Source organism: Strix aluco, chromosome 1 (assembly GCF_031877795.1).
Source record: "Strix aluco isolate bStrAlu1 chromosome 1, bStrAlu1.hap1, whole genome shotgun sequence".
NCBI classification, from domain to species: domain Eukaryota; kingdom Metazoa; phylum Chordata; class Aves; order Strigiformes; family Strigidae; genus Strix; species Strix aluco.
Genome location: NC_133931.1, coordinates 50096234 through 50112079, shown reverse-complemented (window position 1 = coordinate 50112079; position 15846 = coordinate 50096234). Strand labels below are relative to the sequence as shown.

The window sequence follows — 15846 nt, the reverse complement described above, 5'->3', positions numbered from 1 at the left end:
GAACAGAGAAGAGTGGTTGGGAACTCTGTTTGCCAGGGACACCCACAGAAAGCCTCTGCCTCTCCCCATCACACATGGCAAGGTGAAAGACAAGTAATAGAAGCTCCTTTCACCTTTCAAAAGAACCTTGTGATAGCTTTTTTAGCTAGATTATGCCACAGTCTTTGTACTTTTAAGGATTACTTTTCTAATGAGGCAAGAAAGGTCAAAAGAAATTAATAGCCAAGATAATAGTTATCAGTCCGATATAAATAAAGTGGCTTATAACATTTGCAATACACCACAATCTCCAACAGATAAAGGAGTCTAAAGCCAAAGGAGGGTTTAAAAGGAAGCTGATATTGGAAATACCTACAGTCTAAATTCTGTTTTTAAGCAGATGACTGGGCCACAATTGCTGTTTGTAGTTGTTACTGCTGAAGCCAGTGTCACCACTGAAGCTTAGAGTAAGGACATCACTCACCCAGCACGGCTCAGCCTTTCCCATCTGACGTCTCAGATGTGATCCACAAGCCTACAGGCACGTCCTCATACAAGAGGGACCACGTTTTAATTCCGTAAGTGATACTACAGTGTCAGTAACCACTGGGTAAGAGGTACACTACAAAGATCTCCCTTGCCTGCACTGTTGCTTTCCTGTTCTTCCCAGGACCCTTCTTCATCTTAACCCTGCAGACAGCTACATCACCACTTGTTTGCCTTTCTAACTCTCCAGACACCTAGATTCCTGTTCTGTGAGTGTCTCAAAATGTCACAGTGGTTCCTGCCTTATGTGATTTTGACCCCAAAATAATTTTACTAGTTTTGCCTAAGTTCCCTTGGGAACCTGTTTCAGTAAGGTACAGGTCATGTATGCAGTATGTTATATGCCACACACACCCCTAAGCCTCTTGAGAGGTGCCTCTGGAGCTTGGATATGAAGAAGCTGAGGGCAAGATACGAACGACTGTGAGGGGTGAGTTTCAGGTACAAGTCTGCTCTCAGCCCCTCCTGCTGATTAGATGCTATCCCAGGTGATGGGTTTTCATATTAATAATTTTCAGGATCCTAATTTACCTCCATGAATGTCATATGTGTCTTAGGAGATAAACTTTGCATTCCAAGCAAGGAGCCAGACAACCAGAAATGTAATTGCTACAGGACCCAATTTCCATTGCTGAAGTTCCTCATGGGAGCTTGGTCTCTCTCACACTTCATGCTTTAGTGAAAGGAATCTGAAGTACCAGTGTAATTTCTATCACTTTTCAAAACCGTAGCTCTCCACCAGTCTTATGAGTTTTAAAACCATCTGGCAAAATCAGTGATGTACATATACCAGCATAATTTTTGCTCTAATTAGTTTAGCTCGTTTCCATAAAGATATTAAATCTCTTTCACAATCACCTCTCTTCACCGATGAATATTTTTCTACAGTAAATCATTCATTCTCAGTTGTACATGCTTCCAGACTCCTCTTAGACATGTTCTATTGGCTGGATTGAGTATTTTCCTTGTATTTCAATTCCAAGCTTTAGGTTCATTAAATGTTTCCAGTGACCACGTGATGCCTTTTTTTTTTTTTAAACAGATAATTTATTTGTAACAGTAGTATGAGATACAGTAGAATACAAGTGGGAACCAGATAATCATGTATTATTTTATAGCGTATTTTTCAGTAGATTATTCCAAATGTTACATATGGAAATTTTAAGTCCTATAACATTAGTTCTGATATCATGGTGACTAAGCATTTCAACAATCAGCAGTCTTGTGGAAAAACCCATGTACAGAGTTTGCTTTACCTCATTTGTCCTAAATTACAGACTGCAAAAACATGATTTAGATCATATAACTGGGTAACAAATAGTTCAGTCTATACTTGCATCTTGTTTATTTAGTAAGTCCTTGAGAAACTCAGATACACACAGGTTGATTTGAGATACAAAAAATTGTGCATGGTGTTTTTGTCTCTCACCTTGGAAAGAAAGGTTCACAACGTAAATTCTCACATAATTTATTTAGATGAAAAATATTGGATGGTGTACAATATCCTGAATGTGTTACACAGACTGCAAATAAAATGTTGCAGAGCACAGCAGCAACTGCTCTGCAACCAAACACTAGAAAGGTGGAAATTGGAAGGCCATCTAGCTTTCTAAGCAGATACTGTGGCAATTACTAATAATCAGAAAAAATACACATTTTGAAAAGCTCATATGCAAATACATGTCACCAGCCCAAACACTGCATGAGATGAGTATTGCTCCTGCTTTCACTGAATGAGATACAGCTCCCAAATACTTCAAGAGGAGAAGGGTTATGATGACCAGTCAAATGATGCAGGCTTTTTTTTTTTTTTTCTCCCGAGAATAGTTAGAATTTGGCTGATAAACTCCTCCCAATTCACGTAGCTCAAAAGGTGTCTGTGTGCCTCAGTGTAACCACACTTAGCTTCCATCCTTTCTCTTCTGAAACCCAGTGATTAAATATTTTGAATGTGTTTGTTAAAGTTCAAATACAGCAATCGTGACATCATGGAAGAGTGAGAGACTCATCAATGGTTTTTTTAGGACCCCTGAATGATGACATGCCTGGCAGACTTCCTGTGATATCCATCCACCATCATAAACAGAAAACATTTACCATGTCCCACCCCAAACAATAAATACTTTTAAGAGGACACCAAGTTATGTTATGAAATGCAGTTTAGAGCTGAAGGCCTTTAGAACATAAATCTCACTCGAACAGTGTTAAAGTACATATTTTTAAATCATATTAAGGCAAAAGTATTTCCAATCCATAAAAAGGTCATGCTAGTCTATTGTTTAACCAAATGTGACTACTGTACAGTGATGATACCACTGCAAAACCACTTAGAGAGCACATATCCTTGCAGGTCAAAGCTAAATCGAGTCCTAAGGGATGCTGAAGAGTGACATTCCCTTACATGAATGGTGATCTCCTGCAGTGGGGCAGAACCATCTGTGATAACAGCCACTCCTAAGGATTTACTTTAGGGTGGGTCATAAATCTCAAGTTGAACACATCTCCTTCCAGAATTAAGTATCTTGCTGAAAGACTCTGATTTTGGAAAAAACACAGGGAAGTGTATGAGAGAAGCCATCAGCCCCCCCTCAGGATCATTTCCACTGTAGTTAATGACAAACTCCTCCATGACTCTCGTTCCGTGGGAGCAGGAGCAGACCTACCACATCTTGCTTTCCTGCTAATCTCCAATGCATGGCAACATCCTTTACTGTCTTGTGGTCTCTATTTTAGCTTCCCTTCTTTCTCCTAATCTTTGCAGGAGCCTCAGTGTATTATCTCCAGTACTCTCTTTGAGCAATGAGTCCTCCTGGGACTGGTTCTGAGTGTTTGCCACACTTCATTAATACAGAACTTTTCAAGGAAAAAAAAAAACCTCCTAACTGAGGTGGCTGGTGTTATGCTCGTGTTATGCTCACCTCAGCAGCAGCATCAAGCTGGCTGAGGAAAATATGCATCAAGGCATTTGTATAAAGGACCCTTAAGCATAAAACAAATCACAGCTTCTTATTTAAATAACACAGTACCATGCAAAATTCACAAATTAAGAGCTTCTAAGGAGTGTCTTCAAATAAAAAAATGCAAACCTTTTCTTAAAAATCCACCAGTGCTATTGTATAACTCTTTACTTCAGCTGTTTAAGCCATGCAAAAGGTTTAATCAAAGTGTCCCTTTAACAAATACAGCATTTGAAGGGAAAACAAAAAGCAAAAAAAAAAAAAGCCAGACCAAATGCCTAGACAAAAAAAAAAGCACACAAGTCATTGAATCTATCTAGCGTGGTATTTACCCATCTGAGCAGAGGTATGCAGGGGTCTAAACACCACACATGTTGCCCTTCCCTAGGAGACTTAGTCCTTGCTGTGGGAAGGAGCTCTTATCTGTGATTTGACGTTGTCCCTTTCAGCTCCCTAACCATGCTCGTGCCCTTGAACCGTGATGCTGTCACTGTGGTGGGGCACAACTAAGGACAGTTATCAGCTGTTTTACTAGACTTGACAGGCAGTGGCTGCTGTGATGCTGCAACAGGTATGTGATGGGGAGCATGTCTGGCGGGAGGGCTCATGTGTCGGGAGCGGGGCTGTCACTAGGTCACCCAAGGAAGCCCTGTCTTGTGCCTGTGTATGCCACATGCTGTGCCTCAGGGCTGCATGGGAGAGATCCTGGTCCAACTGCAAATGCATGGAGGAGTCATGAATCTCATACTCAACGCAGAGAGCTTGTGCCACACTCTAACAGAGCTTAAGACAAGAAAAGTGTCAAACTTGGAAAATGAGTATAGCAGGAGACATGGTGGGACTATACAGTGCTGCAAGCTGGGACAGTAGAATAGCCTTTGGATCACAGTGCACAGATTTGAATGTAGCAGTGGTTTATTATCTCATTAGAAACATCTAATTCCCTGTAATAAAGATTGCATATAGAGTATGTCAAAGAGCAGACAAGGCTATTACAGCCCACAGTCAGGACTAATGCTTTTTTTTTTCCTTCTTACTGCTAAATAGGCAGGAGTAGCTTTTCAATTTCAAAATAAAACCTATACAGTTACAGTAATAATACCATGCTCCTGACTTCTCTGCAGCTGCATATTGTAAAACTCAAAGCCACTGATCACAAACAAAAGCAGTAGGTCATTAACAGCTTTACAGAAACGTAAATGAGTGTAAAATGGGTGATTATGTCTGTCAAAATACTTCTATAAGGGAAAGACTGATTACTGAACATATTTCATGTCCCTTTCCCCCTAAAAAACCCTGCAAGTGCTTGCATCGTTTCCTAACAACAGATAAAGAAACCTTTGCCAGAGGTGTAATCAAGACTATATGAACACTGGAACAAGCACAGATCCTGTTCAAATAGTTAGGCACCAGTTACAACAAAAAGCCAGAAGCATCGGGTTTTTTTAACATCTGTTATAAAAAAAATACTTCCCAATCAGTGTTTCAATACAGTTAAAAGTTAAAAACCCTCTACATTACTAATAAATTAAAAAACCCATATCTCCAACCATCTTGTAAGAAAGTAGGTAAGTAATTTAAACCTTTAGTTTACATAAATTAGCACAGAAATGTGTATTTGAACAAGTGCACTGAAAACAGATATGCCTTCTTTTCTTCTGATATCTCTTATATGAGTTATTAAGTAACAGGAAAGCCTTTATATTCTTTGCATGACCTTGAGAGTCTGCTAACACTAAACGGTCAATAGTCAACCCCAGGAGAATGTTTCACCAGATAGACAATGACAAGTGGGAGCATGAAGTACAGTCAAATGCTTTGCAGCCTTATTACAGTAGACTTTAACATTCAATTTCAGCACATTTACTTTCAGGAAGGGATGAAGGTAATATATTTATACTGCAAATCATGAGTGAAATTTGATGGGTTGATAGAATTTTTTTTTTAAACCTATTAAAGTATAATATTTTTCAGAGGTAGTTTGCAAGGTAGTTGCACACAATAGTGCTGTACATGAGTGGAAACAATACTCCTTTGCTTGACTGTGGATAAAACTCTTAGATACTGTTGGTGCTGTGTTGGACCCTGCAAGAGAACACTTACGATGTTCTAATCGGAGCTGACAACAGCCGATTAAGTGTCAGAAGAACAATATGATTAAAAGGTCTTCATGTCTATAGGCATTTCCTGATATGTCTTAACTGTCAATCTGAATGCTAAACAACTCTATCTCATTATCGACTGATTTATTAAAGGAGAATGCTTTCATCTCTTTTTTTGACTTTAGGGTTGCTCCAGAAAGAAGGAAAGGAAAGTACTAGGAACAACTCTTAATCTGGAATAATAGATGGGGAATCCCAATTATAGCAAAGTCCTAATCTTCCAACTGAGCAGGTGTATGGTTTGGTGGCAACACTACCATGCAGCTGCCCACACCATACCTTTTAAGAAATGGTAGATGCTCAGTCTAGAGGAGATCTGTTTCTTTAATAGGTGGAAGGATATCTGTGGATGTGCTAGCAGGCCGCTCTCTGCTTTCAGTGCTTCTTGCTAGTCATACAGAAGACAACACCTCACTGGATGGATCTCTTCCCTTCTTGTCCTCACCCCTGTCGAGATCAATCACATGAACTATGCCAGGCTTCAGGATCAGGTCATCGGTCTCTACGTGGCTCCTGTTATCGTCAACCTCGATGTACTTCCCTTTGGACGGCTGGGTAGCCTTACTGAAGACGTCTTTAAAACGGCGCTTGAGTTCAACGTCTGGGCAATAGACGTACTCATAAAGAGCACCAGCAAGGACTGCTCCTATTATTGGTCCCACCCAATATACCTGCAAAAAGAGGTGGAAAAAAGACAGGCATTAAACTCTGGAGCAAATAAAGAAGCCAGTGTCTCAGAGAAAAGCATGTCACTACAGACTTCACACAGAAGTTTGTGCAAAATACCCTGGCCCAAATGTTGAAAAGAGCTCTTCAGAAATGCATGGTCACATAGTTCCCTGGCTTTCATGAACAGGGATGAAATCTGCCATCATACCAGTTTATGAGGCAGAGAAGTGTAACTACCATAGGTTTCACAGATGGTGATCCGGAGCTCAGCAATTAAGTGACTGCTCTAAAATCACATATGAAGTTGGTCAAAAGGCAGTCTCTTAGGCAATTAATGACATTAGTCCTAGGCCTTTTTTTTTTTTTTTTTCCTTCCGCCTCTTCCCAGTCTCTCTCACACATATTTCACCCCCTTCAGGAATACTCCCTAGTCACCTTGAATCCAGTCATCTCAACCACCTCTCACCCATGGGTGCAGCTCTACCCTAAAAACTGCTCTCATGCCAGCGTTTAGGGAATCACCAGGCACTGGACCCCATGGAGCAGAGGAGAAGAGGGACCTATGTTCACATGTCAGTGAGGTACAGTTACTACTTCCCTGATGCCTGAAAAGGATTTCAGTCTACATGTCTGGTTACCAAAGTTCTGGGACAGACTGGCTGAGTGGCAGTGAAGTTATGCACACCTCCCATGGACAGACACACAGGCATCCTCTCTGGCTGACCCCTACCTTCTCCTGTTAATAGGAAGCAGCTTTTTTCCCCTCTTTATAGGAGATTTAACTTATTTTTTTAAAACTTTGTCCAAAAAGACAAAAGTACAGGTTCTTCATGATCTTATTTGGATTTCTTGAGACAAAAAAGGTCACGGATCCTGGTGGAGTCATATATGACTTGTCAAATACAGCTCTGTAGTCACATACAACATATAGTTGCTCTGGCACAGCTTTGCCTTTAAACTAGCTGGAGTAAGATGATTGAGAAGCAGGACCACATCTTCAAAAAGAAATGGTTTTGTCAAGTTTTATTGATCCATCTCTTTCCAAGAGGCCTCCTCTAAATTTTCATCACTCATTGCCAGCTGTAGACAACATATATGGTCTGTTTGCAAGATGACACACAAAATAAACACCGCTGCAGAAAACTGGTTTTCTTTCTGCATTTCCACCCAAGGTGACAACAAACTTATATGGAAACAAAACCTCTCCTATTTTATACACAGTTTACTTCAGTATTTCAAACTCACATTTCCAAAATAATCCAAATTTGGCTTCTGATCCCACAGAATCCAACAGGCAGTCAGCCACCTGATTATCTAATTTGAATAAGCAAATAACACCAGCATACACAACTTTGTAGGGTATCTATCTATGTCAGCATGACATGCAGCAGTCCTGTAACATTAGTAGGTGCAGAAGCCCACGGGCTTCTGTCAATGGCACGCCAATGTCACTGCTCTGGAGGAGGTGAAAAGGCCTGTCTTTCCAAGTGACCAGGACAGTAGCTAAGCTTCTCCTGCAAGTTTCTCCATGGTACATTGATTTATTGTTTAAAGCTTTAGTTATAAATTATAGGCTTCTTCAGAGTACGGATAATCCATCCTGTGAAAAACTACAGCAGCTTTTCGTATGAACAAGCCATTCACTGATAACTGGGTAAATCTGCCTCAGTAGGATAACTCTTGGGAAGAAAGTTACACATGGTATCATGTTTCCAGAATCAGAGGCTTAGGTCCTGAAGACAATGCTATTTCTGTTATTAGCTGCAGTGGGAGCAATGTGGGCTTCATAATTTAAAAATCAAGAAAATCCTTATATGCACTGTAATATGCAGCTCTTACAGTTAGCATTGAAAGTGTCCACAGAAGTGCTTTCCCTGCCTATAATTAGGTGAGGCTGAGCTGCAATCCATCTCTCCCTTATAAAAGGTGAATTGGCTTTTAATAAGTTTAACAGTGGGATGCTATAGAAAAATGACCGCATCATTCACAATCTGTTTATCAAATTGTTTCCTGTGCAAATACTCCTAGTTAAGCTGACACTTTCAAACTGAAGCAGGTAACATCTGGTCTGGTCTGCGCAGACCAGACTGCAACCCCTTCATCTCTCACTGCGGGCATTTGCTGAGGCAGATTCTCCCCCAGGAACCAGATCACAGAGGGTCCCTGCTCTCATTTCATATGGCTGCCCCAGTTTGCTACAGAACCAGGTGGAACATGAAGCCGACAGAATTACTTCCATAACTTCTCACCGGCATGACCAGGGGGTTTGCAATGTGCCTCCGAGGATTTTTCTTTCTAACAGTACAATTCTTTCAGTCTCGCTGGATTGCTCTTTTTGTTTTGAACTTTTTGTATGATTTCCTTTCTACCCCAGCTACTACCTCCACAAAATGGCCCCTGAATAGCAAGACACTATTCCAAGGGCTGCATATTCAACCACAATCCTAGGCAAGGAGCATAATTATACCTAAGCTGGTGGCAGGTCAGCGCCTGTCTTCCTCAGTGATGGTCTCTATGGGACATACTGGGATAGATAACTAAAACCAAATGATGTATGAAAAATCCTGATAGCTCTGTGTCGCTATGGTGAAGGAAGCATGAAAACAGAGTTACCCATTGGTTTTCCCATCTCCCCATGATGACAGCAGGTCCAAATGATCGAGCAGGGTTCATACTGGCACCAGTGTAATTGATCTAAAGCAGAGACAAAACGTTACCTGTTATTAAAGTCGTGAAGATATTCATTTCTGCTAGCCCTTGTACTATGGGGACACCCTGGTTTTGCATGGCTTCTGATCTTGACAGCAAGTATTGTCACTCTCCTGAGTCTTATCACAAAATTAACAAAGTCATCACGTAAACAAGCAGAAAACATCTCATGCAACACCCTACACAAGGGGACCCTCCTGCTACTCCAAAGAGTTTTGGCATGGGTCTGTAAAGAATATAGCAGCTATATAGCTACAGCAGCTATAAAGACCACAGAAGCTTCCATTTACTTCTGAAGTAGTCATAAAGGGACAAGGGGTCTATTTTTTAAACAGAAGCCATTAACTTACAGCAAATAAATGTCCAATTGCAACAGAAAATCCAATTGCTAAAGCTACTGAACCAGTGACATCACTTCGTTTTGAATCACAGCTGGCAAAAATAGTAAAAACCAGCTGGAATGTAATTATCAACTCCACCAGGAGTCCATGGCCAGCAGAAAGATCCCCATGTACCTGGAAGAAGGGAAAAAAACACCGGAGATGAAACAAAGGTGATTTTGTAAATCAGAAAACCACTACATACATTAATTCTACTTCAATGAAAGGTATTTCTAAATGGTACACAGCGAAAGGCAACAATGAAATTTAGAGGTACAGGTTCCCCTCTGACTTTTCTCCCTTTTTTTTTCTTTAGGTTTTTTTTTATTTATTTTGAGAATCATGGAAAATTACTGCTGGACTGAGAACAGAAGGCTTAATAGTAACATCCAACAAGAACTTCAAAGTTAGACTGCAGAAGTATAGTTTATTTTTACACAGGGATTTGCAAATGCTGCACTTCCCCTTCACCATTTTTTTCTTGGGAGCACTGTAATTTACTATTCAATTATAAATTCATTAATTAGCCCTGACTTAATTAATTTAAATTTCAATTAAAAATTAAGCAGTGTGCGGCTCAAGTGCATTTTTAATAAGTCCTGCAATAGGGCTAACTGATGGCATTCCTTATTAGTTTAGAACAAAGCTGAAATCTAAGCCACAATCTATTTCAAAAGTATGTCATTTTAAATTGATGTTTTTTCAATCCCCATCATAATGGCATAGAATTAATTTCTCCCTCCCCAGCCCATATAAAAATGGCATTTCACGCATATATTATTTAAATTTTGTATGTAAATTAACATTACCTGCTGTCATCAGATTTGGGAAAGTTCTAGGAAAGAGAACTTCTATAAAAAGAACAGCTGCATAAACCCATCCTAAGGAGAGCTTTAAGCCCTGTCTAGGTGTTGTAAATAAACAAGCAAACTCTTAAAATCTCTACTTGAGCTCTCTTTATTCTGCACGGCACTGATTATATTTTCTTAGGCTCTAAGCTAGCCTAGTTCAAGAGCCGGAGGAGAAGTGATTACCGCAGTGACTCCCAGGCCTCCCACCACGCTTGGTGGTGTGACGAGGTAAAGGATGCCTGCCCCCACGATGGCTCCCAGGCACTGGGCGAGAATGTAGAAGATGGACTTGGCGAGGCTGATCTTCCTTGTGCAGACCATTGCCACGGTCACAGCAGGGTTAATGTGGCCTCCGCTGATGTGTCCAAAGCACTGCACCATGGTTGCAATGCTGAGTCCAAAGCAGAGGGAGATAAGGACCATGTCTACTGGCAGGGGCTTCTCTGATCCACCCCAGTTGATTGTGGAGCCGAGGCTGAGGAGGACAAAAATGAACATGGCCAAAAACTCTGCCGAAACGGCTTTCCAGAAGGGCTGAGTCCAGACTCCTTTAAACGCCACCATGATGCTCTCACACTTACACAGACGTCCACACTTACTGAAAAGGAAAACAAAGCTTCATCAGAAGTCACCAAATAAGCCTTATGCTCTCCTGTTGGGGGTTGCTATCCAGCAGTCTTTGGAAGGAAGGCGGCAATGCTGAGTATCCCTGGGCTGGGACAACCACAAATACGAACTGTCAGAGCAGACTGCCCTTAAAACATGACCAGTGTTTGAGTGTCTGCAGGACAGAAGGTGATTAACTGCCCCCTGCGATGTCTGTCTGTATGGCTTCAGGTCACAAAAAGCAACCTCTGTTTTCTTTTAAATAAGTGAGTATGGAAATAAGTGTATTCTTCTACACTAGCTAACCTCTGCCTGATTTAGAGTCTGAAAAGCCCTACCACTTCCAGTGGCCTGTTGACCACCATGCTTATTAAATCAGCGGGTATCCTTTTTCTCTAAGTAAATCTGTACTTTTCATGAAGCAGGTATGATAGGTCAATAAAAGCAGTATTTTAGTCAAAACCTAATGGTTTTGGTAACAGTGTAGTGTTGGAAGGTTGCCCTGGGAGCTATAAGAGAAAGTCTATTTGAACACTCACACAAACCAGTATTTCAATTTCTATTTATGCAAAGAGCAGTTTCTTCACTGTGGACATGGGGTAAAAATTTAATTCAACCAGGAGAATAGATGCAATCCTAAATTCTGACCTTTAAATCAATCATGCAGTCAATAAAGTGCTCTCTTTTGTGCTAAGGGTGCCAAGTAAGCTGTGGAATAGAGCAATATTTGCTGTATGTGTGGTGTGTAAAACTCTGTGTGGCAAAGAAAGAAGTGTCTTGAATTTTCCACTCTGTCTGGAGATGGTATTTATTAGTCTACACTGCCTTCCTGATGAGCTACAATTTTGCTAGATGTTCAGATACCTATGAAAGTGGGTCACCAAAGAAAAAGTTATTTGTGGTATTAATAAATTAGGAGAATAAGCCAAAAGGGAAGCATTTTAATGAGTTTCTAAGGAATGCTAACAAGATTCTTCTCTAAAAACAAAAGCAAAAAATCGCCAAGCCCTCCAAAAAGCAGAAAACAAAAGAAAGAATATTCAGCTGCTACATTTGGGAACAGAATTTCAAGTGGAAGATGGATGAATTTATGCTCAGTTATCTAAGGTATCTGAGCTACAATGCATATTTAATACCACTTATATCAGAAAGAAGCATAAAAGGCATGTCTGGCCTTTTCAAGTTCTTGCAAGAGGAATGGCCCATGAATTTCTTAACAGTTGCAGAGGGTTAGGGAAAGGCAATTTAATCCTGTGACTGGAGCAAATAATTTGTTTCCCTGTCTCATTTCTTATGCTAATTTGCTGTGTATTTTGGATAGGTCATTTAACTCTTATCTTGGTTCTCTGGACTCTCAGATAGAACAAGAACTACATTATCTCCTGCAAATGGCTGTTGTAAAGTGCTTAAGAAGTGATCTGGGGGACTTGAGCGCCTGCCTCTGCTAGAGAAGAGCCAGAACCTCAAAAGAGAAAAAAAGTAATTGCCAAAATCTTCTGATTTTGGGCCACACCTGAGACAAACTGAAAGCTGTTTTTTCAAGATCTCATACTAACAGTCAGTTACTGACCAACTCTCTAGACTAGACTGTTCAAAATGGCTCCAAAATCATTGCTTCCCCCAATGCTGAAGCTCACAAGTATTTGGTTGTCCTTACCTTTGAACCCTATGCCCAGATTCTCACTGAAACCTAAAGGCCTCTGACACCCTTACTACTTCCTCACTAATAATTTATTTCAGTGGCCCAAGTAAGACACAGGTGCTATATCCATACTGAGAAAAGCTCATTTTCCTAGAGCATGTACCAGGTGAACATTTCCTATAGGGCTGAAGCATATCCTGAAACCTATGGAAAAGAAACCTGGATGCACAGACAAGGGAAGCATCACTCATCCACCCTTTCACCCCCAGTTCAGCTGGGATTTCCCTGAGCTTTCGCTTGCTAAGCAAAATGCAAGCGCTGGTGTTATATTTCAGGTTTCTGCAAAATTTCCAATCACCATGGAGTGATTGGGGGGAATCACCTTTGGCTATGGGGGGAATGCAGATTTTTGGAGCATGGGAAAGAGGAGTACGGTGACTCCTGACTTCTTTGTCCAAGTGTGCCTGACCATCTCTTTCTGTATGCAGAGAATAACGAGATCTACAAATTAACTACATTCCTTCATTCTGTAGAGGTGGACAAAAAAGGGTGTTTGTCTTGGGTATTAAAACCATGCGGCTAGCTTCCTTCTAGTTGAGCAACGTCTTGGAAGAACACATTAAGAGTGAGTGTGTGTGCACGTGCATGCACGTGTGCAAGAGAGAGACAGGGAGGATCCAGGAGATCACACCTTCTACTGAACTGCTGATGGGCCTGTATAGAAGGAGGCTACCACTTATGAAGGGCGAATCTCATACTGCTGCTCCTGCTGAGATCATGTCCAATGAATTCAGTCAGTATTATTTGCAACCCTGAAAATGCAAAAATGCTGCATGCAAGCCAAAAGTGTAACTCAAACACAGAAGCTTGCTCATCAACCTGAAGAAAGTTTCTGTTCTTCTAAACCAGCATGCTACATGAAAAAAAATCAAAATAGTAGAACTACACTGTCAGTCATACTTCGATAGTTAACGATCTAAACATCTATTTTTAATGCACACATGTTTTTCCAAAGCGGTCTGTTTTTCTATGATTTCAACACTCAGCAAAATGCCCAGCTGTCATGGCCAAATTTTTCTTTCAAACTGCACACCTTTCTTCCCCACAGCAAAAAAACCTACAAATGTTAATGAAAGCTTAATACTGTGTTTGAGCCCTGTGTCCAGGTTTTCACTTATTTAAATCCAAAGGCTATCAGCAACTTCGAAACCAACACCATCTCCAACACCTACTATTTTCTCAGCATGCAGCTAATTTAAAGGCTTGAGATGAGATAGAGTGATGGCTGTGCCAGATCTGAAACCAAAATGGGACTTTCCAGCAGCTAAGATTTGCCATCAAAGTTGCAAAACAATTTTTTGGAGTACTTGTTCACGGTTGCCTTAGATAAATACCACGTACAACAGAAAAACAGAAAGACACATTCATTTCACGTGTGGTCACACTTGAAATTCTCTGATCTGGACTACAAGATTACACAGTGGACTGTGTCTAACAGGATGCAAGGTGGGTTTTTACAGGTCATGTTGCCATCAGGGCTGCAGGCATGATTACGGCTTCAAAGCCGTAACGATATAAATAATCACAAAGGCTTCAGTACAAAAGTCAAACGGTATTTTAAAGATCCTTCCTCTTCTAATTAATATCATTTCAGGGAGCAGAGCAAACAGCCTGGACGTGGGCTCGCAGCCAGCCACCCCACACGACACCACTGTCGCACCGAAGTTTTGGGCGTGCGGCAGCTATTTACAGTGGCATCTCCGCAGCAAACTCACCCAGCTCCCGACCTGCGCTGGCACGGCCGGCGGCAGCTCGAATGGACATGAGGCACCCGCCTGCCAACCTGGGGGGAGGAGGGGGGCAGGAGGGGGGCAGGCTACTGCCGCAAAACAAAGGCGCTATCGCAGGGCTTGCTTAGAACCATTTCGCCGCGTTTTCCACCCCGATGTTGAATGGGCGGCTGATGTGGGTACCAACAGGAGATGGGAGGGGGAGGCTTGGGAGCCCGGTATCGCAGCTTTTTGACTGTGCGGGAGCTGGGCTTTTCTCGTCGCAGGAACGCAAGTCGCGAATAAAACAAAGTTTTAGGGTGCGGGAAAAGAGGGGGGGTTGCAACCCTCTGCCCCGCACCCCTTCGCACCTCCAGCGCTAAAACCCGGAGGAGACCGAAAGGCTCCGGCAGCGCCTTCGGGGCGGGGGTCGCCGCGCCGGGAGCCACCCCTCGGTGCGAAACGCCGGAGAGAGGCAGCGCGCAGCCCCCCGCAGCCCCCCGCCGGCTGCGCGCTCCTCCCGGGGCCGGACAGCTGCGGGGGGATCCCCTTCGGCGCGGAGAAGGGGCGCTCCTCCCGCAGCCGCGCACCCCCTCTCCCCCATCAAGTCACCTTCGCTTTGGGTGGGCCGCCCCCTCCTTCTTGCCTCTCTCCCCCCCTCCCGCCCTCCCTCCGCGCCCCGCGCAGAGCCGCGCACTCACCCGCGGCGCGGAGCGGCCGCGCCGTCGCTCATGCCTCCCCGGCGGGCGCGGAGCGGCGGCGGGGCGGGCGCGGGCGGGCGCGGAGCGGAGCGGGGGGGGGCGGCGGGGCGGGGGGGCGGTGCGGCTCCCAACCATGCGGCCCCGCTCCCCTACCTGCTGCTCCGGCCCGGGCCGAGGGTGCTGGAGCAACTGCAGCCGGAGCAGCGGCCGCGGGTCATTTGCGATCGTGTGAATATGCAGATTAATTCAGGGGCTTCGCGGCCGCCTGTTAAAAAACGGCAGCCAGGGCCGAAGCGAGCCCGCTGTGTTGCTGCAGCGCGGGGCTGCCCAGCCTTGGGAAGGACTCAAAGGTTTCTCAGTTTCTTCTCTGCCACGCGCTGTATCGAGGGGAAAAAAAAAAAAAAAAAAAGTCTGAGCAGCTCTGCAGCCAGGCAGCTTTATCCATCTAAAATGCCTGTCAGCATCTTACCAGAACTCTACTGGTTACAAAAGAAGCAAAGTGGTTTTATTTGTTGGAAGTTGTTAAACTCAGCAACGCTTTGCCTAGTGTGGAAAGCCAGTGGAGGCCACTGAAAAGAACTGTCAAAATTAGACCATGATGCTGTTGAGGAAATTCACATGGTCCCCACCTTGAGAAGAACCCAATGACTCTACAGCATGAAAACAATCCAATGAAAAAAACCAGCCCTTCACGTAATAAGAAAAAAAATAAAGGTGCCTAAGTTTACAGGTACAATTATTTCATTAGAGAATGCATAGAAACTGTGGCTTGAAGAAGACAGGGGTGAAAATGGTACAAAGTATCTAGAAAATCCTTTTTTTCCAGTGGCTTAGACCTTTGAGTGCAGTAAAAGAATCAGTGCATAAGTTATATA

General features: G+C 42.8%; 1 protein-coding gene across 3 annotated transcripts; it reads right to left on the bottom strand.

Annotated features, from left to right (window-relative positions):
- Positions 1-1548: 1548 nt before the first annotated feature.
- AQP4 (aquaporin 4) lies at positions 1549-15191 on the bottom strand. Of its 3 annotated transcripts, none has more exons than XM_074820419.1 (5): positions 15125-15191; positions 10437-10851; positions 9373-9537; positions 8927-9007; positions 1549-6315 (listed from the first exon to the last, which is right to left on the bottom strand). In XM_074820419.1, the coding sequence occupies exons 1-5, from the start codon at positions 15187-15189 to the stop codon at positions 6037-6039; spliced, it is 1005 nt and encodes a 334-aa protein (XP_074676520.1). In that variant the 5' UTR covers positions 15190-15191; the 3' UTR covers positions 1549-6036. The 3 variants fall into 3 exon arrangements, with proteins under 3 accessions (XP_074676520.1, XP_074676530.1, XP_074676539.1); XM_074820429.1 differs by lacking the exon at positions 15125-15191 and adding an exon at positions 14972-15108; XM_074820438.1 differs by lacking the exon at positions 15125-15191 and adding an exon at positions 14277-14329.
- Between the last annotated feature and the right edge of the window lie 655 nt (positions 15192-15846).